General features: G+C 43.2%; 1 protein-coding gene across 2 annotated transcripts in view; it reads right to left on the reverse strand.

The window, feature by feature from the left end:
• The window catches only part of col26a1 (collagen, type XXVI, alpha 1), a 30,561-nt gene extending 6,200 nt beyond the window's left edge, over positions 1-24,361 (reverse strand). Inside the window, exons 1-7 of one of the 2 annotated variants that reach the window (XM_085131147.1) lie at positions 23,755-24,361; positions 23,485-23,607; positions 22,810-22,907; positions 2,037-2,098; positions 1,827-1,932; positions 1,174-1,281; positions 922-1,044 (exon numbers count right to left, since the gene is read on the reverse strand). In XM_085131147.1, the coding sequence (XP_084987273.1) occupies positions 922-1,044; positions 1,174-1,281; positions 1,827-1,932; positions 2,037-2,098; positions 22,810-22,907; positions 23,485-23,607; positions 23,755-23,927 (793 nt within the window). In that variant the 5' untranslated portion in view covers positions 23,928-24,361. Of the gene's footprint in view, positions 1-921; positions 1,045-1,173; positions 1,282-1,826; positions 1,933-2,036; positions 2,099-22,809; positions 22,914-23,484; positions 23,608-23,754 lie in introns of both variants that reach the window. The other variant, XM_085131146.1, reaches the window with a different exon arrangement.
• Positions 24,362-25,419: the final 1,058 nt, after the last annotated feature.

The following is a 25,419-nucleotide window of genomic DNA, read 5'->3' on the forward strand; positions in this document are numbered from 1 at the left end:
ACAGACCCAAATCTACATAGTTCCAGACCCGCAGACACAGTCCCGGGCTCAGAAAGGCAGACAAAGCCAAAAGCCTAATCAGAGCCAGCAGTCCTCGTGAGGTAATGATTATACCATGGATTCCTACTGCCTCCCTGTGGTCAAAGTGAAGTGTTCAACAGCAGAGAAGTAATGTTTTCATATATGTATTGCGCTTCTATTGCCTATTTGTTAAAAGATATGATCACTTAAATGTTGCAAATGATAAAAAAAGCAATGCTTTCATGTTAACATCCAATACCAAAGCTTCACCCTTGCATGTGTCGATCTGTGCAGCGAGTGTACAAATGAATGACTTTGTACTAAACTGGAAACAAAGACTGAAAAATGAGTCGGTGTATTTTATAATCAAGAGTCTTTTTAAAACTCCCAAGCCTAATCTTGTGATTTAGATGAACGCTTTCCAACTGTGTTAAACGGTTGCAGTAAACAGTGGCTCTGCAGCAGCAAACGCACACGGAAACAATTAAAATAAATCTATGCCAGCCCTGCTGGGGAAGAGAAACAATACTCTCTCCGTTGCAAGTTTGGGTCTTTTTCTAAAAACGGCCTCTGTGCTTCCACCTGTTTCCCCTTTAAACTATTTTCCATGTAGAGAAACCGGTGTGACCAGGGTTCATGTTCTGCCTGACAAGAACATGAGATATGTGAGCATGAAGCACACGACCCGGTGCAGGACGAACTGCAGAAATGGACTTGAGGTAATGGCACCAATTCAGACCGTCCAAAAACGTAATGCTCGAATGGTTTTACAATAGTTCTCGGGTCATAATTCATCCATGTGGGTAAGCTCTACTTCTATCGTGCTCTCGTTTGAGCCCATCTGGGAGAATTTAGCTCTAAGTTACTGTGAAATAGCACATTTGACGTGGAATCGCCTACCTTGATGGTCCACGTGAAAAACGTCGCCCCGGTTTCTGACAGGAAACGGACCTGGAGGACCTGGTGGGCCAGGGGGGCCGGGTCGACCGATCTCTCCAGGAAAACCTCTTTCTCCCCTTGGTCCTGAGCATCAAGGAAAAATAAGCGAGCTCAGCTTTAAACAAGAACGAGTTAAATGTTTAATTAAAAAGCTCAATAGCAATAATTTCCCAAACCATGTTTAAATGATGCTAAATGTTTTCGCTTTTTTACCAACAGGTCCAGAACTGCCCGGAGACCCTGGTAGACCTGGAAGTCCTGTAGAACCTGGAGGCCCTGGAGGTCCCATTGGCCCTGGAGGCCCTCTATTTCCTGATGCTCCTAAATAGAGAGAGAGAAAGAGAAATTAAGTGATCATCTAACTCCACAAAGAGCAATGGACAAAAAACCCTTATCAAAACCCTTGAGCGCCATAATTCGTTCCATCTTCCATCTAATTCCTTTTCTGTCTGCAGCCAGATGGTTGCTGGCCAGAAAGTATAAATTTGATCACACCACACTGCGTGTTTACTCCTCTCCACGGTATACACACCAGATCAGATCACACCAGAACACATGCACAACACACGATAGAGAGAAAAAAATAAATAAATAAATAAAAAAAACACTGATTGCTCCGAGGCAAATTTTCCACTTTTTGATTATTTTCATAATTGATTAATCGGTTTTACATCCACTTGATTCCCTGACTAATGTTTGGGAGGTAAAAATACCAGAAGAATGACTAACAGTATTTCCTATAAAGCCCAGAGTAGTATCTTCACACTGATTGGTTCATCAGTTCAACGATCCAAAAACCAAGAGGTTTAGGAAGAAAGTTTTCCCTTGAAATATGACCAAAATAGTGCACTTGAATGTGTTGTCACCTGGTGGTAAAGTGGGGCGGGATGTGTCCACCTCATTGTCCGTTGAGCCCCCCGGTAAACTGCTGGCTGCGGGCAGAGCTGAGCATCCCTCTTCTAAGAGTGTGATCTGGAAACAGAGAGGCAGATGTTTGACACATCTGTTAAGCATCCGCCGCAAACACTTACAGCGTTTTGCTGTCAGGATGGATGGATCTGACGGATTTTCTTTACCTTTTTTTCTATCGCATTTATTCTGCTGTTCATGTCATTGAAGCTGGTGCAGTTCATGCACTCTGTAAGAAAGAAAGACATGTTTCCACATTACAGCAGACACACACGCTGCTTCTTCGCCATCTGTCTTTCCTTATTCTCTCCTCTCCGCCTTGTCTGTTTCATTCCTGTTTCTTTTTTTCATCCTGGCACCGTCGGTAGCATCTCACACAGAGCAGGTCAGGCCAAGATACACAAGAACAATGCTCATCAAACCAGACCCGAGAATTTATTATGAATTCCTCCTTAAATCATGTCACTTGCTCGGGGAATAAATATTGTCAGGACTTCTCGTGAAATTCTCGCTTGCATCGCAGCTCTGCGTGCTTCTGTCTCTCTGCCCACACTCACATCTTCCTCCAGATACCCAAACCATTTAAAGCAGCGCATGAAAACATATTGGCTTTAATTTATGTTTTCTTATCCCACGAAAAGCTAAACACACAAAGCCCGCAGCCAAAATCAACATCTAGTGCCAAATAAATCAGATTCACCCTGCCACTGAGCTCCAGTGTTTTTCAGAAGCTGAGGCAGTGTCACCCACTCGGTTTATTTTAGAATACGCATTTCTTCTGCTCTAAACACTCGCAACACTGCATGTGTATTAACTCGCAGTGAGCTTGTTTGGCCACTTGGAGGCGCTGGAGAGAAACAACAAGTCACCATGTGGACAAAGTGTTTAGCTTTTAAATCATGTGGTGAAAATGTTCTACCACAGAAACAGAGAAACATCCTTCATTTGTCGTATTTGTGTCCGCTTGGTGAATCGAAGTTTACTGTTCACTCTCTGTTTAGCTCTGAGTTTGGTCTCCACCACCTCTTAACAGAAAGCTCCAGCTCTTTAGCTGCTGAACGGTCCACGGTGTTCAGCATCTACGGTCTCTAACTGACTCTGTCTGCTGTTTGGTGCTGAAGAATAAAGGCTCTGGACTCGTTGTAGAAGTGGAGCAGGGCAAAAATCATCACTTTTTCATATGTTTTCTGTAAATCTGTTGCAGTATTTTCTTAAGAATTGAGTTAGATTAGTTAGATCTTGCACTGGGGTTATTTTTGAAACAGATGAAGTAATGAAACAGACTTAAAACCTGGTGTATCATACCACTCGCCCTGTGACAGGTGGCCACCCTCACGACCCTGGTGCTGAATTGGATACGAAGACAACTGGACGGACGGACGGACAGTATCTTCAGTGTTGGGAAGGCAACTTTTAAAATGTATTCCATTACAGAATACAGAATACATGCCCCAAAATGTATTCTGTAACGTATTCCGTTACGTTACTCAATGAGAGTAAAGTATTCTGAATACTTTGGATTACTTAATATATTATCATGCTGTTTACAACTACATGAATGTACTATTGCTGTGATTTATTACTGTTACTGAAGGTCCGCGGCTCCGAACCGTAGTAAAGGGACCTCTGGCTAATACGGTGGGTTCTGTGTCGGGCTCGTAGCCGAAAACTAGCTTTACTTTATTGTCTGGGTCAAGTTTTCTTGCGAGAAACAGAGAGAGGCGTTGAAAGGCTGCTCCAACGGAACTTATTGTTTTTGGAGGAAAACACGAACACGATGTACAGTCGAGTCTTAATAGCTTACTTACAACTGGGCTCGTCAGGCTCTCTTCTTGGCTGCAGTGGTTATTGTTATATTTACATGCTTCCAGCTCCCGTTTTTGCTCGATGACAGCTCGTACTTTTCCTTTTTCTCCCTCCCTTGCTCACAGACACATAACGTGTATGGCAGTCCATTCTCCCTGCAGCACGGACTACACTGCCCATGATGCTACATTCTTTAGAGCTATACCTGTAGCATTCTGCCTATTAGCTTAGCACAACAACAACAAAAAGGCCTCTCTCACCCAGGAAACACACAGTCGCAGAGAGAGAGAGAGAGAGAGCGTCGCCCTGTAACCATGGCAACCGTAACGCTGCCGCCTGGAACAACAGAACGTAGCTGTCAAACAAAACCCAAACAGTCCTGACCCGCCACAATATGAAACAGGGAAGTACCGCCGTGTAATCCATTTATTTCAACAAAGTAACTGTATTCTAAATACCACCTTTTTAAACGGTAACTATAACGGAATACAGTTACTCATATTTTGTATTTTAAATACGTAACGGCGGCACATGTATTCCGTTACTCCCCAACACTGAGTATCTTAACATTTATTCTAAAATAAATCAATGAAGTCTGGAATTGATCAATTTGAAGTGAAATCTCCAAGCTAGATATTAACCAGTTGAAAGCCTACTAGGAGTAACCTGTGAAGCTGTTTTCTGAGCATGTGCATCAGAACTTAGCGAGGGTGGTCATTGCCTATGCAGGCACCCTTTGAAAAACCCAGAAACTAAACATCTTTATTATTTATATTAACATGTCAGTCATTATGGGGGGAAGAGTCAGGGCTGTGTTTGTGGTTTAGGTTTCCTCTCACTGGGCTGTTGATGACTTATCCCAAAACAATGATTTAGTAACACAGTGTGGCTCCACAGTGGTTTACACATTCACGTAACATTTGTAACATTCCCAGTTTAAGACCAGTTGGAGACACAAATCTCTGAGAGGTTTGTTTCATAGAAATCTGCCAGATCAGTAACGTGGATTAATAACTTAAGTACAGATTAACTACTACTTCCTGATTCAGTATAGTGACTTTTGTATTGCAGATTATTTTCTTTTGTAACTTTGGTTTTTATACCGATATATAACGAATTATAGTTGAACTTGCGACCTTATGATAAAAAGACCTTCCTTAACACCTGAGCCACCAGCACAAATACCCGTTTGAGTTCATGGTTTACGATATAAGACGTCCCCCGTGATGGTTACAGAGTTGGCGGATAGTAATTTAAAGATTTTTGAGAGGGTTTTGCATAATGTCTTAAATTGGACAGAAATTATTAAAATGCCAAAGCTGTGGTTTGAGGCTCAAAAAGCATGTTGGACCTCTACTAGGCAGAGGTACAAAACGATACCCTGGAACTAAGTGTCCAAGCAGGAACAACAAAAAGACATTTTTATGTGCCATTGAATGACAAGATAATAATACTTGTCAATAAAAGTCAGTTTGGTTAATTTTTACTTACCAAAATATCTATGCGTATTTGCTTTACTGGTTTTGGCTTTGGTTACCTTCAGTCTATTTTGGTCCTCTTTCTCACACACAGGTTGCACCATTTTAGCCACCACTAAACCACAGATAGGCTTACTTATACATTTTCTGGCTGTGCAGCAATTTTGGATACACTACATTAGCTTTGATGTAAAAAACCCCAGAACAACATAGTTTCAAAGAAAAGCCCTGCATTTGTTTTAAATCCAAGCCTCCCTTGAGCCCACGGCTCATAAGAAGTGTGGAATGTCCGCTGTCAGTCCCACAGATGGGACCCACCCACATTGTGGTCATAGCAGGGATACCTATAACAAGTAGCAACTGGTGCTCATGAAATAACCAATGCAACGACAAAAATGACCCAAACGAGCTCTGGTCTGCCCGCCGCACGCGGAGTGCTAATGGCAGCCGCTGAGGTTTGCGCTTTACTAAAATAGGACACGGCGAGCGCCTACAGATCATCTGTGAGTCCACAGTTGTGTACGCCCAGTCCTGCGCCGCGTCAAACAGCGTGGGTGAAGTTTCTTAATGCTTCATTTCAACAGCTTGAGTTTTACCCTGGAGTGGAGCCACAGACGGAAACAACAATCAGTTAAACCCAAAACACATTCCTCAAAATGTATCAACCAAAATACTGAAAGCTGCTGAAACGCTGACCCCACGTGAGCTGTTTGTTGTGACTGAAAGCACTGAGGTTTCTTCAGAGACTCTAAGGACATGAAAGAAGAACACAACAGTGAGACTGTGGGCAATCATGGGCTCCACAATATAAGGACTGATGAGATGATATGCCTTCATCTCCCCCCATAGTTACTCGTCATCAGCCCAGAGGAAGTCTCCACCCTCTGACACTCTTTCTCTATTATACAGTACATCAGTCTGTGATGCATTCCAGGAGCTAATCAGTGATGATGTGTCGACATTTCGTTTTCAGCCAAACTAGAGCTCATCTCTGTCTGGGAACGGGTCAAAGCGTTCACATTTAAGTCTCTCAAAAGCACAGAAACATGCACAAAAAAATTGAGGTTTCCTTTAGTGCCACAGCAAAGCCGACAGTTTCATGTCACCTAGAAGCAGAAAGAAGGATTTCTGAATGAGCCTATTGTGCACAAAGGGTCAGGAAACACCTGGTGCCGATCCTCTGTTCAAAGGGATAGTTAACACTTCAAACAGAAGCGCTAGTAAATCCAACAAACAACCACAAAGACATGCAAGACAATGGAAAAGAGACTCAGAATGCAGCAGGTGACACAAAGTGAGTTAGAAACTTACAAAAAGAGCATAATTAATGCAAATTGAGTGCAATAGACAGGTGTAACCACCACAAACGAGAGGCAAGCTAAATGAACACCAAGAGATATAAAACCAGTAAAGCATAAAAGTAATGTCGTTTGATATACAAAGATGTCTTCATGAGGGTTACAGAGTTATTTTTGTGCACATTTTCATTTATATTTGATATTTACACGTCTACATATCTGAATGTTTACGCATGCACTTTCAAAGCAGTAATAACTGTGTGTCGAATTTACCCGAGTCTAAGATTTCCTGGCTTCTGATTGGTTAGTGAGGACACATGGGGCTGAAGTGTGCTGAGAGTGAAGTTATCTGTCTCCATCTTGCTGTTTATAATCGTTTAGAGACATTTAGAACCACATGACGAACCCTCGTGTTACACTGTTGTAGGTAAAATGGTTGTAAGGGCCCAGATTTGAAATAATAAACAAAAATTGGCGGTGACTATTCAGAGAGGCCACGTGAATAAAATAATAAAAACAAGAGTGCTGAAAAAGATGAAAACTTAAGCATTTGTGTGCATACAAAACTGAGTAAAATAAACTGAAATTAAACAGTCTTTGGTATTAGTCTTAGTTGGACTGGCAAAATCTGTCATCCCAGCGTGCAGGCTTTGAGGCATGTGTTCAATGAGACCAGGAGGTCTGCATGACACGAAAAGCTTAACATGCACCCACGCAGGTCGCCTTGAAGCTGACATTTGGTCACTAAGCACATTCCAGGCTCCAGTTGCCTAGGTAACCCTTACTACCCTGTCACATATATATGGTAAAATGATCTGGTGCTCGTATAATGCTTTCCTACTTTATTTAAGCACTCGGTGCACGTTTTTACTACAACCCACGTCCATTCACGCTACTTTATTCTATGTCTAAAGGCAACATTCACACACCTACATCCCAAACATACTACCACATGTAGACTACAGAAGCTAGCTAGGTATTGAACTATGAAGAGCTAAAGCGCTCGACCTACTGAGCCACAGCTGCCTGATTGCTAACATCCTGCGCCCTCATGGACACTTTAGTCACCAGCAAGTTGAAAAAAGGTTATCTTAGTGTTTTTGTTTTGTCTTATGAAGACACCTAATGTTTCTAATCTTTAAATTTCCATGGAAATTACTGGTATTCAGCAGCTTCAAGCGACTACAGGTGAAGTGAGCTAGACCTGAGCTGGACTTTTCTCACCTTCCAGGTGATCTATTGAAACGACTACCAATGAGAGTGCAGGATATCATTGATTGACACGTGACCTGTTAGTAAATATGTGTTGTCAGTGTCAATATGTCAGTGTGGACGAAAATCTCTCAGGACTAGGGATGGGTATCGTTTAGGTTTTATCTGATACTGGTGCCAAACCGGTACTTTTGAAACGGTGCCGGTGCTTAAACGGTGCTCGAACTGGTGCTTAAAGAATGGAGAACACAAAATTGGTCCAAAAACCTCTCATGTTCAGCTGTGTTTTTGTAAAAAGATAACAATGTTAGCCTTTTCTGCAGCTATGGGGCATATATGGTATCACTCTTGGCTGGAAGCAGCTTAAACAATGGAAAAAACAAACTTTGTCCAAAAACCTCTCATGTTTAACAGTTTCCCACTTTTTATTTGGTCATTTTTGCCTTTTTGGCCAGGGTGAAGGGAGTATCTGCCATCAAACAAGAAGACAGCCGCATGTAGCTACGATGATGTTTGCTAGTTCACCTTACATGCATTAATGTAATAACGTGGTTAGCCTACTCAACGTAAATTACACACGAACAACATTAAGCTACTCATGCAGAGAAGAACGGCTGCTGCTGCCATCATCATCCTCATCAGTTCTGCTACACTGGCAGGGCTAGGGGCCAGGACTCTCCTCTTTGGGTTTTTGGGGGATGTTGCTAACTCCGGGTCCGATAACAGGCACCACACCTGCAGTAGATGCACTTGGTGTGAGGTCTCGCAGCAAGCTATCAAATACGGCCCATTTTTCGGCTTTTAAAAAAACGCTATGCGTCACCAGGTGTTTCATCAGATTTGAGGTGTTACCTCCTTTGACAGTATCACAGTATCAGCTTAAAGCACTTGTTGCAGCTGCTGAGTTTGCATATTTTGCTGTGAAGTACAGCCAGACTTTTGACCGCTTCGCCTTGGGCATTTTTAATCTGTAGCTCTGCTCTAAAAGAACGTACGTACCTGGACCCGCCTACTATCCTCGGAAATGTAAAATGATTGGCTAGAATTCAAAGTGTATGACAGCTCAGGAAAAAAAAGCACCGAAATGTGCGCTGCTTTTCGGTCTGGTTACTACCGTTTATGTCAGAACCGGTGCCATCATGGCACCGGATACCGACACCCATCCCTACTCAGGACTGTTTCCAGCACCTTGGTAGAATCTATGGCACGAAGACTTGATCAACTTCTGAAGGTAAAAGAGGGCCCATCATGGGGCTAGCATGGTACCTAATAAAGTGGCCAGTGAGGGTAGATTTGCTCAACATTATATCAGGCCTCTGTGAACTAATTGCATGAGACTTGTGTCCTGTCAGCTGCTGCAGGAATGAGTGTCTCTGCCTCGCCCAAAACAGCTTCTTGAGCTCCATTCGTCACTGCTAATGAGCTAACATGTCCAGTCTTTATCTCGCCTCCATCTAGGACCAGAAATAAACCAGCCACATCTCATTATGTTATAAACACTCACCACAGGAAACACCAGAACTAAGTCAATTTACCATACATGTAAACCAGAAGAAGATTTTTTCTTCTTGCTGTTCCCAAAAGGTGGTGGGCGGGATTTCTGTTTCTAGAGTTGGAATTTAATTATGTTGGTTTCAGAAAACCAAACTTCCGCTGTGATCGAGCTGATGTTTAGAGCCGGGACCGCAGCTATAGAGTCTGTTTGGATCCATAATTACACTATGGCAACACAAGCCGAGGTTATTTTTCTTGGACCGCGCTCGGCTCGTGGGAAAAGATTCGGGATCATGTTGTCTTTTGTGAGGAGAAAAAACAAACTGAGAAAACAGGGAACTTTCCTGCACCAAAGACAAGAGGGAGTTTGAGTCTAAGCAGTTTTTCCACGGATTCAGATGCTACATCCTATCAGATATTATTAGGAATTCACGATGGAATTAAAAGAGCACATTTTTTAGCAACATTTTTACATAATTACCACTTAAAGTCACACAAAAATACACCATGAAAATGAATTGCATAAACATAAATGACATGTTGTGGAAGCAAACCCGTCGTTGGTCTTATGCGATAAGATCAGCTGTTAAGTCTGGCACTGAGAAGTGAGAGACGAGGAGGCTGACTTCGCAGCATCAAACCTTCCCGCCCCAGGACGAGATCCGAGTGTAAATAGGTTCATATACTCTCGGGAGATAAAGAATGAAAACAAGAAACCTACAACTGGTTTAATGAATCATCCCCATTGTTCGATCTGCGGCGCAAGACAGCGTTTTGGCAAGCATGGAAGTCAGACTGCGGGCATAGCATGTGTTGAGACAGCTACATTTCCTACATTAGACATGGATATAGATCAAAGACAAATCTCCTTTTTGCAGGTTCTCTTTTTTCTTTTGGACAAAGAAAAAAGAGACAACCTCAACCACAAAACAAACCATGACGCACACGGCTGGGGACGGTCATTTTCACCGTGTGGGGAGTGCAGAGTGGGGATACGCCGAAACATCTTCCTGGAGCATTTTAAGACTCTAATCACCAAGAAAAACAGACAACTGTGCACGCAGGCTGTGTGTTCGTGTGCGTTTGTGCAGACCACGGACAGCCTCTGGCCGCGTCCCAGAGGCCTGTTGTGTGTCGGACCCAGCCAGCAAGTGGTCAGCAATTGCTGGCATGAAGAACAGCTGGCACAGAACACACACACCCACACACACTCGCCCAGCCGCAAGCTCTCACTCACTAAATCACACACCCACTTTGACGGCGGTGGCTGGTGGACGGTGAATGGGTCTTTTTTGGAAAATCTAGATGCCTCGCAGTCCACAGTGGGACCATTTAGCATTTTTCGTTGTGATGCCAGCTGACAGGCCGCACACCATTTCTATAAACCATAAAAACTATGAGAGTACAGATACTTGGCGTCTGGTCCACGGTGCCGTCATTGCACGTAGAAGGGGATGTTGTGATGGCGAAATAATGGACTTTAAAACCACAATGATGAGCTGGTATTAATCTGACATTCTCCCTCTCGAAATGCTACTACTCAGCATCAAAATGAATCTCTTCAAATCTGAGAAAACAACCCATTTCTTTTCAGCGATTTCCCTCGCGCTGTCAGGACGCATCCGCCGCCATCCCGTCATCGCGCCGCATCGCCCGGCTGGTCAGCCAACGCAGCACACACTGCTGCGCCACCGCTGAGATGTTGGAGACGGATGAGCCCGCTGGTGCACAGAGACAAAGCCATCGTCGTGCTATGAGATGACGCTGCTCAGAGAAATGATCGCAGAGTGATCGGCTGAAACGAGACGGACATTTCTGAGGTTCAAATGTTGTTTCTTTAAGAGTTATTGAACAGGAGGAAAGGGTGGAAACAGAGAAAGAGGTGACAGGTTATAGCAGAAGCACCGTAAGATGGATGGAACTATAAAATAAAGACAAAAAACAATTAATCTACTTATTTACAACCTGGACAGGTTGTTAGTCCATCGCAGTAAAGACGGACGTGCTTGACAGAAACGATGTCCATTGTTGGACGGACTCTTCGTGAAATCTGGTGCAAATGTTCACGCTCACAGCAGAAGGATGTATTTTAATGACTTTCTCGGGGAGTTCATTCCTGTTTGGTCTGAAACGTCTCTCTGTGATATTTCACAGAGACATTTATGTCCCTCTAAGGATCAACTGTAACACCTTTGTAAAGACTTTTCATTTACTGCCATCATTATGTTCAATAATTGGGTTAATAAAACAAAAGCCTACAAAAAAACATGGCAGCTTATCAGCCTCAGCTGCACTTTCTGCCTGCCTTGTGAATGCTTACATCCTCACACGGTCCAGTCGAACGGTGAGTGCGGTAAACAAACAGAGAGCTGGATGTGCTCGTTGGGTGGTCGGATGCCTTCAGAAACTACCTCCCCATCAACTTTCTGGGTGGAGTGGTCTTCTTTTCTTCTCAAAAGGAGAAAGTTAAAGTCTGAACTTCTATTTGTTTACACACACCGCCTCAGGAAAGCCACCAGCATCTTAAGGACCCTGCACACTGATGCCAGAGTCTATTTGAACTGCTCCCATCTGGTAAAGCTACAGAGCCTTTCATGCACGGACCTCGAGGCTCAGAGGCAGTTTTACTACGAGAGCTACAAACGCACTTAATCAGTCCATCAAGAGGCCCCAATAGACTTGTTTTAACTATAATTATAACTACCTCATTGCAAGCTTTGCTCTGCAGCCGTTACCCGAGCCATTTTATGAATCATTTGCACTGTGTATTTATGTTTTCATGGTTTTATGTCGCATATTTTAGAGTTTTTGCTGTAATGTTTTTTTTATTATCTTTACAGAGAGACTGTGTGTTGGAGTAGCTGCAGACTGAATCGCTTTGTACTCGTGCACCGTTCAGTTCAACTGACCTCAGTCTTTTCATTCATTTACATTCATCAGTGGGTCTGAACTGAACTGTTTCTATTACTGCTCACGTGAAACCGTAGAGACGGTGTAACAGAAGAGTATCATCTGCGCGCTAACTCTCCAACACATTTGCCGTGGGCAGTTGGCACTGATTTGCAAGTGGTTTTGGGTGTGTGTGTGTGTCTATGTTCAATTCAATTCAATTCAATTTTATTTATATAGCGCCAAATCACAACAAATGTCGCCTCAAGGCGCTTCATAGATACAGAGAAAGCCCAACAATCATATGACCCCCTATGAGCAAGCACTTTGGCGACAGTGGGAAGGAAAAAACTCCCTTTTAACAGGAAGAAACCTCCGGCAGAACCAGGCTCAGGGAGGGGCGGCCATCTGCTGCGACCGGTTGGGGTGAGAGAAGGAAGACAGGATAAAAGACATGCTGTGGAAGAGAGACAGAGGTTAATAACAGATACGATTCAATATATGTTTGTGTTTGTGTGTTTCACAATTGCTGTGAGCCAATGGCTGTGTTTGGGCTGGGTTAATTGAAGGCAGGTGTGTTTCACTGTGCTTTCACTCCACACTGCAACACTTGAGTCAGACTTTGTTGTTTCTCAGTGGAGGTCAGAGCCTGATAAGGCAAAGCTGGCTTGCTCAGGCTGGAGTGATTCTCGGTCTGCTCCGTACAGAGTTTCTGGGTTTAAGAGGAGACCCGCTGACACCTGTGGAAGTGGTCGGCCTTTAGAGAGGGCAGACGACCTGTAGCAGTGCTGGTGTTGGCCTCTGTCCCTTTGGCAAGTGGGACACTGGACTGATTTTCCCTCTTTAACTTTTTTTAGTCAGGTCCCTTTCCCCTTCAATTCTCCCTTGATGACACACCTAGAATCTGTGTGTTACAACCAGTGTTGGGAAGGTTACTTTTAAAATGTATTCCATTACAGATTACAGATTACATGTCCCAAAATGTATTCTGTAACGTATTCCGTTACGTTGAGAGTCAATGAGAGTAACGTATTCTGAATACTTTGGATTACTTAATATATTATCATGCTGTTTACAACTACATGAATGTACTATTGCTGTGATTTATTACTGTTACTGAAGGTCCGCGGCTCCGAACCGTAGTAAAGGGACCTCTGGCTAATACGGTGGGTTCTGTGTCGTAGCCGAAAACTAGCTTTACTTTGTTGTCTGGGTCAACTTTGCTAGCGAGAGACAGAGAGAGGCGTTGAAAGGCTGCTCCAACAGAACTTATTGATTTTGGAGGAAAACACGAACACGGTGTACAGTCGAGTCTTAATAGCTTACTTACAACTGGGCTCGTCAGGCTCTCTTCTTGGCTGCAGTGGTTATTATTATATTTACATGCTTCCAGCTCCCGTTTTTGCTCGATGACAGCTCGTACTTTTCCTTTTTCTCCCTCCCTCGCTCACAGACACATAACGGGTATGTCAGTCCATTCTCCCTGCAGCACGGACTACACTGCCTATGATGCTACATTAGCTTAGCACAACAACAACAGGCGCTCTCTCACCCAGGAAACACGCAGAGAGAGAGCGTCACCCTGTAACCATGGCAACCGTAACGCTGCCACCTGGAACTACAGAACGTAGCTGTCAAACAAAACCCAAACAGTCCTGACCCGCCACAATATGAAACAGGGAAGTACCGCCGTGTAATCCATTTATTTCAACAAAGTAACTGTATTCTAAATACCACCTTTTTAAACGGTAACTGGAACGGAATACAGTTACTCATATTTTGTATTTTAAATACGTAACGGCGGTACATGTATTCCGTTACTCCCCAACACTGGTTACAACATCTTCTAAAGTCGATGGTAGACCTCAGTTTTTAAGCGGCATTGGATCCCCTCGCTCTCTTTCTCTTTTTACTAGAAGCTCTTAATTTCTGATGAGCAGCATGTCATACAAGCCCCTTCGTTCTGAGCGTAACCTGATCCAGTGAGCAAATATGTTTGCTTCCAATAAAACCGTAAAACTAATCTGCAGTTTACACCAAATCTCAGATATGGAAACCATGACTGTGGAAACTTTTCAAGCAGCCTTTTTAGGACCTTGGGAACTTTACCTGCACAGCTCTCAATAAACAGATGTGTGGAGCTGCAGACAGATAGAGGGACATATGTTAAGATATCACTGAAAGGCAGGAAGAGCCGCTGATAAGAAGAGGAAATGAATGAAAAACTGCAGAAGGAGCATGAACAGAGCATCATCCATCAGGCAGATCAGACCAGGAGCAGGAACAGCGATGCTATCCCACAGCTCCCTGCAAGTCGAAGGGCACCCTCTGACCTATATTTCAGTGCAACCTGAAATGTAACAGAGACATCAGTCAAGTCCTCACTCTGCAGAGGCTGCAGTCTAGGGCAGCACATGTGGGACACGGTTCTGTTTTATCGCTTTACTCCAAGGAGAGGAAAGCAGGAGATCTAAAGGACATAGGAAGTCAGATAAGTGGAAAGCGGTAAGGAATAAGAAGATAAAGAGCCCAGCAGTGGCAAGAAAAAGAGAGGGCAAAGGAGCAAAGGCCCGCGCGGGGACGACAGCGGATGATAAAATTGAAAAAATCTGACGCTATTTCTGAATGATATTTAATATTGCTGGTGTTCAAGATAATCCCTCCAAAAAAGCTTTTTAACACACTTCCTCCTCATCGAGCTGCAGAGGGGAAACAGCGACTTTAGCAACTTTATGGCTGCAGCGTTAACAAGTTAACACATTTGACATCCGGAGCTGTCAGACACCTTTTCACCACGTTAATGAAATTCATCGTTAACTTTACTTCAAAAAAAGTGAACCGCCCCCCCCCCCCCCTTTTCTCCCCCTTTTCTCCCCCTTTTCCTGAGCTTTTTCACAGGATCAAAGGTCACCGCTCTCATCAGCACAGGGCCTGTCTCTAATTCCTTTAGGATTATGTTCCCCATACATAGAGGAAACCCCAAATCCTTGCAGTAAATACGATCATGTGTGCAGATAGGTGCCGGGGTGCCGCTGTGACAGAGTGGAGGGGAGGGGGCAAGGAAATTACGAACACATTTCTCCTAAATGTGTTCCATGCCGTCATGCGTTAGCATAACTCTGCTGAAAAGCAGCGTTTAAATCTTGAGATGCACGGTACACAGCCAGCACAAACCGGGCTGTCAAAAATATTGACGGGTCAGGGTGTCAGCGCGGCGAGAAAACACCCATTTTCCATTAGCAAACGCACAAAAATCCAGACTCTGACACCAGCTTGGCCCTAGAGTTTGGCTGCAAGCTTCAGGATTGTTTTCAGTCTTAAAAGGTTGTCACAGAGAGATATATACAAAAACAAAGTGTTTAGAGGTAAAATGATGTTAAAGATCTTGGTGATATAATCAAGTTTAGGGTCCAAAATACAAAAACGCTCAGTTTAGTTTCACACGAGAGAAAGAAAATCAGTAAATTTCCAAACAAGGGGAGAAAGTCTGTGGTGCTCTGCGTTTATTTTGCTTAAAATGTTGATTTAATAAGTAGTAAATTGTCAAACTGCTTATTATTCTGTCCATCAACTGAGCATGTAACTCCAAAGCTTCTATTTGTTCTGTTGTCGGGGAATGAATGATATCGCCTTAAATAGAATGTGATCAAGCATAAAACAGCTCCACTCACAGCAGCTCCAAGTCATCTTCATTAATGACTCTGAGATTATTTGATAAAGAGTGATGATTAAAGAAAAGACAGTAAGGTATTAATTTAATGCGGAAAATGATTCAGGATATCGAAAAAAAGGAAACAACTAGAGAAACAAGCATCTATACATCTTTAGTCTGCCTTAATTTGACTCTCGCCTTCTCTAGGTCCTCTGTCTGTACATCTCTGAGGGCCTCGGGTGCCTCTGAAGTCGAGCCAGAACTCCATCAAACCAAAACCAGAGGTGATGTCATCTTCATTGGTTAAAGCCGTCCTCTTCCCTCTCAATAAAACAGCTGGCTCTGTGCCCCAACGGCAGTTTTCTGCTACACAGGGCTCCATGTTCAGTGTCGCCCAAGTGACTTACAGACTCAAAGACGAGTGTGCAAACTCACACTCGGACTCCTATCATCAGCCAAAATGGTCTGCAGTTAAACGAACATGGTGATACTTTGGAAAATGTGCTTTTTTTTGCTTCCTTGCCAACAGTAACGTGAGACCACTGATACCATATCTTACGTCTGTGAAGAAGATGGTTAACCTCGGGTAACATAAAGCCCGGAAGCAGTGATAAATAGCTAACCTATCTAGTGAATCTGCATACCTGATCCTCTGATTCTTGTTACATCTTGCTTGTTTGAGCCCCAAAACAACAACAAAATGCAAAAACAAAACGCGTCATAACTTATGCAACATTACTTCTAACCAGAGACGCGTTACTGTAATCTGATTACTTTTTTCATGTAACGCTAAAGTAAGGGATTTCTATTGCAAAAACGGTAATTAGATTACCGTTACTTTCCCATAGGAACGCTGCGTTACCGCGTTACTAAAACCATGATTTTTTGCGAGAATGTCTCATGACAGTGACGCTATGTTCGTGACAACAGCTGTGTGCAGATCAACAATGGATCATATATCGAGTGCAGAGAGAGTGCGAGCGTGCAGCGTTTAAAGCGTGGAAGTACTGACCTTACTTTGAGTTTGATTCCATAAAAAGTGACAAAAACATTAGTGTCCGCTGTGCGTGGGAAGAAAACTTCTTTTTACAGCGAAAAAACCCCTAAACTTCCGAGCAAGCACCGAGTAGCTACGACGTAATGGGAAATTCACAGAGAAGCTGCCGTATCCTTCCACTGACCGCTGCGGCACACCTGCACCAGGGTAAACCTCCGCCTGCCCGGCTCCTGCTTTACAGGTGAAAATAGAGCAACAGGACCGCTAGTCTTTGACTTTATTTATTTTCTGCTGTGTTTTACTTGCATCTATTTGAAAGTGTGAGTGTTAACACACAAAAAAATATTTTATTTTATGTGCTGGAATGTGCAGAAAATAGGTTTAAATGTTAAACAAATTTCTTCCAGTCAGAGAATGTTGCATATAATTAAATTTTTGCTTGATGCATAAAGTTAAAAGATTAAAACTAATAAAACAAGTTTTAAAAAGAGACTTTTCCATTTGATTACATTTTGTATGATGGATTATGCAGAAAAAGTAGAATTGGGCTGAAAGATCTATCACTTTATCACCTATTCAGGGTGTAAAGCATGTTTTAAAACAGTAACTAAGTAACTAAGTAACTAAGTAATTAATTACTTTTGAAAATAAGTAATCAGTAAAGTAATGGGATTACTTTTGGGGGGAAGTAATTGGTAATTAGTTACCGATTACTTTTTTCAAGTAACTTGACCAACACTGCTTCTCACGTCAGGAGTTCTCAAACATGACGAGCGACTTGCTTTCAGACCTTCAGCAACTCAAAACTGTTTGTTGTGTAAATCACAAGAACAGCAACTGGAAAGCAGAGATGGCATTCCTACACTTACTCCAGCATCTTATTTATGTCTTATTTGCTGGCTGGAGAACAAGTTGTGACATTTGACACACTGACTGGAGAGACAGTAAATTTCGTCTGTGTCTCAAACACTCGAGCGCAACCAAAGAGGTCAACAGCCATATGCAAGTGTCTCAAGTTACCCTAATTTCTTTATAGTTTTCTTACAAAGAGCTAGACTTTCTTGTCATCTTTTAAAGCGGTCTTGAGCATTAGTTCTCCAGACTGTAGACATTGATTACTTTTTCCTCATTTTCAGTCCTTATACTTCACCATTTTCACAAACTTAAGGGGTGAACCAGTGTTTTGTCTACACATAAAAGTCAACTTAGCAAAGAACCAATTTTAAATGGGATCTTTAGGCTCTTTGTTACTGGCAGCAAAAACATCATTTGTTCCCATTTCTTTAGTTGAATCCACAAAAAATGCCAAAGATAACACAGTTTGACCGAAACAAAATAGTATTTTTTCACCAATACGGTGATTTTAAAAGAACTATTGATTGAAAACTTGGCATGTCTCAGCATGGTGTGCAGCGTGTCCTTAAAGAAACAGTGGGAAGCAGGAGGATAAAAAGAAGGATGAAAGAAGAAGCGTCAGGTCTGAAAAACTAAAAATATGTACAGCAGATGAACACTATCTGAAAGTTATGTTCTTGAGAAATAGGAAAGCAAAATCCGGTGAAGATCTGACACGAGACTTGAGAGATGACCCATCTGCTGTTCAGTGAAGCCTCATCAGGAATGACTGCAGTAGAATAGTGGCTGTCAAGAAGCCATTCATATTAAAGGAAACAGAGGGAAAAGGCTGAGGTATGAAACACTACGCAAGAAATGGATCAGTAGCAACAGGTAACTTTTGCTTGAAGTTGTTAGCATGTACGGAGGTGGGCAGGAGAGACAGCGGTGAATGTCTACAGACATCTGTAAAGTATGGTGGACGCTCTGTCATCAGCCAGTGATGTCAGTTAATCAGAAAGGATTCAGATCAGATTTTTGTCCACCATGAAACACCACCTGGAAAGCTTCTAATTGGCTATGGTTTCATTTTTCTGCTGCGTGACAATGATCCCAAACACATTGCCGGTGGAGTAAAATCATCCCTGGATAGAAAAACAAGCAAACAAGCACCATCAGTCACAGATTGGCCTCCTCAGTACCTGCACCTCAGCATTATTGAAGGAGTGCAGAACAGAACAGGCAGTCACCACCTAACAGAGAGCTCTGAACGTCCTCTAAGAAGCCTGGAGAACTATTCCCGAAGACTGCTCACAGAAATGATAAGAAAGCTTATCTAAACGAGTTCCGTCTGTGTTGAAGAACAAAGGTGGTCGTACCAAATTCATGACGCCAAGAGCCATAAAAAAGCTTGATGGATTAATTAGCTTCCCAAAACTATTTGTTTGTTATAGATAATAGCAGCTATTTCATGCACGTCCCAGAAATGCTGCAAGAAAAAGCATAAATGTGATTTTCCTGTCACTGCTAACAGCCGTGTTTCCTGACCTTTCCCCTGCTCCTCGCAGCTATGCTTTCTGAGGTAAGGCGGGTGTAAAACTATATGAGGAGAAGTCTTTGTTTCAGAGGTGTAGCCTGATCCTAACATGGTCACGTATGTTACAAGGACCTTCAGGAGGAGTGTCATGCTCCTTAATCTCAGTGGGGCCACTTTCTCACAGAGTGGCCTCTCTGGTCCGCTGCTGTCTGGGCAGCTGGATTATGGGAAAGATACACTTCACTTCTCTCCTCTCCTCTCCTCTCCTCTCCTCTCCTCTCCTCTCCTCTCCTCTTCTCTTCTTCTGTTCTCTTCTCTCCTCTCCTCTTCTCTTCTCTTCTCGTCTCTCCTCTTCTCTTCTCTTCTCTCCTCTTCTCTTCACTTCTCTTCTCTTCTCGTCTCTCCTCTCCTCTCCTCTCCTCTCCTCTCCTCTCCTCTTCTCTTCTTCTTTTCTCTCTTCTTCTCTTTTCTTCTCTTCTCTTCTCTTCTCTTCTCTCCTCTCCTTTTCTCTCCTCTCCTCTCCTCTCCTCTTCTCTTCTCTCCTCTTCTCTCCTCTTCTCTTCTTCTGTTCTCTCCTCTCCTCTCCTCTCCTCTCCTCTTCTCTTCTCTCCTCTTCTCTTCTCTTCTCTTCTCTTCTCTCCTCTCCTCTTCTCTTCTCTTCTTCTGTTCTCTTCTCTTCTCTTCTCTTCTCTCCTCTCCTCTCCTCTCCTCTTCTTCTTTTCTCTCCTCTTCTCTTCTGTTCTCTTCTGTTCTCTTCTATTCTCCTCTCTTCTTCTCTTTTCTTCTCTTCTCTTCTCTCCTCTTCTCTTCTCTTCTTCTCTTCTCTCCTCTTCTCTCCTCTTCTGTTCTGATCTCTTCTTCTCTTCTCTCCTCTTTCCTTCTCTTCTCTTCTCTCCTCTCCTCTCCTCTTCTGTTCTGTTCTCTTCTTCTCTTCTCTTCTGTTCTCTTCTGTTCTCTCCTCTCCTCTCCTCTCCTCTTCTCTTCTTTTTTTCTCTCCTCTTCTCTTCTGTTCTCTTCTGTTCCCCTCTCTTCTTCTCTTTTCTCCTCTCCTCTTCTCTCCTCTTCTCTTCTCTTCTCTCCTCTTCTCTTCTCTTCTGTTCTGTTCTCTTCTCTCCTCTTCTCTTCTGTTCTCCTCTCTTCTTCTCTTCTCTTCTCTTCTCTCTTCTTCTCTTCTCTCCTCTCCTCTTCTGTTCTGTTCTGTTCTTCTCTTCTCTTCTCTTCTCTTCTCTTCTCTTCTGTTCTTCTCTTCTCTTCTCTTCTCTCCTCTCCTCTCCTCTCCTCTCCTCTCCTCTTCTCTTCTTCTTTTCTCTCCTCTTCTCTTCTGTTCTCTTCTGTTCTCCTCTCTTCTTCTCTTCTCTCCTCTTCTCTTCTGTTCTCTTCTCTTCTCTCTTCTTCTCTTCTTTTCTCCTCTCTTCTTCTCTTTTCTTTTCTTCTCTTCTCTCTTTTTCTCTTCTCTCCTCTTCTCTTCTCTTCTGTTCTCTTCTCTCCTCTCCTCTTCTCTTCTGTTCTCTTCTCTCCTCTTCTCTTCTCTTCTCTCCTCTTCTCTTCTGTTCTGTTCTCTTCTCTCCTCTTCTCTTCTGTTCTCCTCTCTTCTTCTCTTTTCTTCTCTTCTCTTCTCTTCTCTCTTCTTCTCTTCTCTCCTCTCCTCTTCTGTTCTGTTCTGTTCTTCTCTTCTCTTCTCTTCTGTTCTGTTCTGTTCTGTTCTGTTCTTCTCTTCTCTTCTCTTCTCTTCTCTTCTCTTCTCTTCTCTCCTCTCCTCTCCTCTCCTCTCCTCTCCTCTCCTCTTCTCTTCTTCTTTTCTCTCCTCTTCTCTTCTGTTCTCTTCTGTTCTCCTCTCTTCTTCTCTTCTCTCCTCTTCTCTTCTCTCCTCTTCTCTTCTGTTCTCTTCTCTTCTCTCCTCTTCTCTTCTTTTCTCCTCTCTTCTTCTCTTTTCTTCTCTTCTCTTCTCTCTTTTCCTCTTCTCTTCTCTCCTCTCCTCTCCTCTCCTCTTCTGTTCTGTTCTCTTCTTCTCTTTTCTTCTCTCCTCTCTTCTTCTCTTTTCTTTTCTTCTCTTCTCTTCTCTTCTCTTCTCTTCTCTCCTCTCCTCTCCTCTCCTCTCCTCTTCTCTTCTGTTCTGTTCTCTTCTTCTCTTTTCTTCTCTCCTCTCTTCTTCTCTTTTCTTTTCTTCTCTCCTCTTCTCTTCTCTCCTCTCCTCTCCTCTTCTGTTCTGTTCTCTTCTTCTCTTCTCTTCTCTTCTCTTCTCTCTTCTTCTCTTTTCTTCTCTCCTCTCTCTTTTCTTCTCTCCTCTCTTCTTCTCTTCTCTTCTCTTCTCTTCTTCTCTTCTCTCCCAGCAGCCTGACTCCCACACACCGACCCCCCCCCCCCCCCCCCAGCTCTCCCTCCACTCCTCAGTGTGAAACAGACTGTCAGTGACATCAGCCTTTCAGGTCTCCTCGCCGAGTCCAACCTGGCCCTCTGTCTCACCATATGGAGGTGATTTTCTCGCTGCTCCGTAGCCATTAGAAAGTGCAAATACATTTCAGCAAACGTTAAATAAACAGTCCGATTACTTCTTCACACTCCTGCAACCACTTTTGTCTCAAGTGAACCAGAATCTCTGGCATCGCAGACTCGGTGGATACAGCTAATCTTAAAGCCTTTTTCCAGATTTCTAATCATTTCTGTGTTTATTCCACTTGTATGAAAATGTGTTTTTGTGGAAATCTTGCCCATCCAAGGGCAACAATGAATAATCCTGCAAAATGGAACAAGGTGGGGGTAATTATGACCAATAAGCGACATGCTCTTTGAGGTAATTGTTAATCTTGGACTAATTTTGACAGGCTGTGCCAGCTCCCCATAATATTTACCAAGCTGGTGGATGTACTTAATAATTTCATTCAAAATCTGTTCAAATGAATGTGCATTTTAAGACAGTTGTGTCTCAGCCAGTGCAGCTCCAGACTTTCTTTGAAACACTTCATGTCAAATGCAGTCCTGCACCAGACCTCCTTTCATTCACTGTTTCTTTAGGCTGACTGCAGCGACTCGCCTCTGGTTGAAGATTTTGGTCTTTACTGGGCCTGGAGTCTGCGGTCGGTGGCATTCTGGAGCAGCGCTGCCCATAATCGAGACACCCACTTTACAAGCTGCTCTGCTGGACCTTCCTCTGACCTTTTTTCATTCATTCTTCTGACTTTATTAGCTCTGAGGATATTCAGGGAGACAGCTGCCTCTGCTGCTGACTACAGTTAAAAGAGTAACATCAGTGTGTGTGTGTGTGTGGTAGCGAGACAGAAAAGACACACAAGGAGAAAGAATGTGATTCTAATCCTCCTTCCAGGCACTGAAGCGTCTTGAATGCATGGCTGTAAAAATGTTTTTAAAAAAGGAAAAAAGTAGAAAACCAGAGTGCACAGGATCTCTTTCAACCGTCGATTTCCTGCTGTCCCAGTTCCCCAAAGCAACCCAACGCAGGCTTTCAGTCTTAATTCAAAGCAACTCTACAATTGTATCAAGACTGCTGCACAATATGGCACACGGGATTAGCGACCTACCCGACTACACCAGCAAACATATAAAAGAGAAACCGATGTGGGTAAAGCTGCATGGTTCTGCTAAAAAGATGCAGATGGGTCCAGGCATAACACATGGCCTTTGTTTCAGTCCCTGGGAAAATTAGTCTCAGATAAAACCCTACAGCTCCTCGAGTCCAAGTCTAAGCAAGGCTGCATCATGCAAAAGAAAGAAAGGAAGAAACTCACCTTCACGACACTCTTCTCCCACAAATCCTGGACAGCATCTCCACTCCAGTGCAGTGACTTGCTTGTAGGTAGTCCTGAATGACGGTCTGATCACAGTCCTGTAGCTGGAACAGACACTCTCTGACTTTATGGACACGTGATGCACAAGCACACATACAACATGAAGTATTTTGCTTCTTGGTATAGTGGACAATAGACTGGGAACCCCAATGGAGGTGGGGGGGGGGGAGAAATTATAAAGAACCAAAGAGCCTTGCAAGCTTTGAATTAGGAATAACGCATAATTTCCTTCGCAACCTCGTACCTCTCAGAGAGGTTCGGTGCCTTTTTCAGTGGAAACTCTTCATTTCACTGTGTGGGTGGTGCTTCAGTCATACATACATAAATATGTGTGCAGAACTTTAACTTTCAGACAATTATTTCTGCTGTTTTGCATTAACAGTATCACTTTATTTGAAGATCCTCTTCTGGCAGACATTCTCAGCCAGATTAGGGATGTAAGTGTTTCACAAAAGATGCTCCATGCCTAAATTTGCCTGAAGTCACTTATTCACTAAATCTGCCCCAGCCACCAGGCAGCACCTCCCACGCTCTCATGATTTATTGTAAAAAGCAAAGTTGCATCTGCATCACAGACCAGTGAAGAATCTGACTTGACTGGAGTCAAAAGTATACCTGATGACTTTGGAGCAGGGTCCGGGCCACCGGCAGTTCTGAAACACTCTCTGCACTGTGGTTTCAGTCCCATTGTGCACCTGACAAGACACTGTTTTGAAAACAGTGTACTGACACCAGTTCCTAAAAGACGGAATAAAAGAGATGTTATCGTGATTAATACCGAGAGAGAGAAATAGAGCGAGAGAGAGCAATGATCTCGCACTAGATCCGTTTTTATTTCACAATAAATTTCGTTAAATCCTTACAACCCCTCCAGTGTGTGCGCACCTGAGTTGGGTTCGGGATCCAGTACCCGGCGGTCCCGTGACGCCACTCTGTTCCGATTTGATGCGCTGCCGCTGCAAAGTGATGCCCGGGAAGTGATAAACAAAGCCCGTTCCCAGCGATGGACAGACTAAACTTATCCACAGGCAGAACGAGCAGAGAAAAGAAAGAGGCATCGTTGTTTGATTTATCCCTGAAAGAGATATCCGCGGTTTTCAAGTAAATCCCGAAGTTATAAATCCCTCTTTGGTCGAAGTTCTACTGAAGCGGAATGGAGGAAGAAGAAGAAAAAAGAAAAGCTATGGAAATCCCACTGAAACCATTAAGTTGGTCATCCCTTCTCCGCGACGAGAAAACAACCGGGCTCCCACTCAAGAGCCCGAAATGAATGGCACACAACCTCTTCCTTTAGAATAATTTGCCTTTCTGACGTTTGACATGGTGCCGAGGAACGAGGAGTCAAATATCCAGTGTGCGTAAAAAGCGCGCCGAGTGTGAGGGCTGGAGACGGAGTGCGTAAAAGCGCATCTGGTCTCGATTGAAAACCACGAGCTCTGTCTTCATATAAGATAATGTGAACGATATGGCCACAAGTGATTAGCGAGCGCTAACGCATTTCTTATGGGCTTGTGTTATGTCTTTGGTTACCCTTATTGACGCTACAGTGTCGTAGACTACACCACAAGGTCTAAATTCTTAAAGCCTGCATGAGTTGGGGTAACAGATACGATCAATATGCCTGTTCTCATCACTCTATAAAACAAGGCTGCTTTTCTTTTGGAGACTAAACTGTTAGAATCCACAGTTCCAGTACTTTATCACGTAATGAGAAGATTGTGAATGAAGCCCCAAACTGGGGTTTTCTTTATCTGATTACATGTTGTCTTGACATTTAGCTTCTACAAAGAGAATAAAGTCAGTTTCTCGTTTAAAGGGAATAAAATTTAAAAGAGAACATTTTGCACACGTTTGCCATAGTAGATGCATATTTTAAGGCTGTATTCAGAACAATGGCATCTGGATCTGAACAAATGTTTGACCTCGCTACATCACTACCCTTGAAAACAGAAACACTGGAAAGCAAATTATACATCCACAGAATTCAAAATATAAACATAACACAAATGAAGTAATTGTCATATCATGACCAAATTAGGGATTTGAATATTAACAGAGCCACGAGTCTTTTGACTGCACAGAAAATATGCACAGATGTACTAATTTACTTGCAGGCAAATTACAGAAAATTCCATATATGCAATGAGACTAGTAGACTGTGATGTTTGCAGATGAAAGTGTGATCTGTTGTAAGAGCAGGGAGCAGATAGGAGTCTGGAGAGATGGAGGTATGCACTGGAGAGAAGATCAAAAAAAGTGAGTAGAAGCAAGAAGGAATATATTTTGTGTGTGTGTGTGAATAAGAGGGAGGCAGGAGAAAGGGTGAAGGTGCAAGGAGCAGATGTAGTGAAGGTGGCGTTTAAATCCCATCCAAATCAACATATGGGCACAAGAGAAGGAAAAAAGAGAGTGCAAGGAGGGTGGAGTGGGTGGAGATGAGTATAAGGAGTGATTTGTGACAGAAGGTTAGCAGCAAGAGTGAAAGGGGAAGTTTATGTAAAGGTTTTTATTGGGAAGGACCAGAATGGATGAGAAATAAGTACAGAGGAA

The sequence above is a fragment of the Neolamprologus multifasciatus genome, chromosome 14 (genome assembly GCF_963576455.1).
Source record: "Neolamprologus multifasciatus chromosome 14, fNeoMul1.2, whole genome shotgun sequence".
NCBI classification, from domain to species: domain Eukaryota; kingdom Metazoa; phylum Chordata; class Actinopteri; order Cichliformes; family Cichlidae; genus Neolamprologus; species Neolamprologus multifasciatus.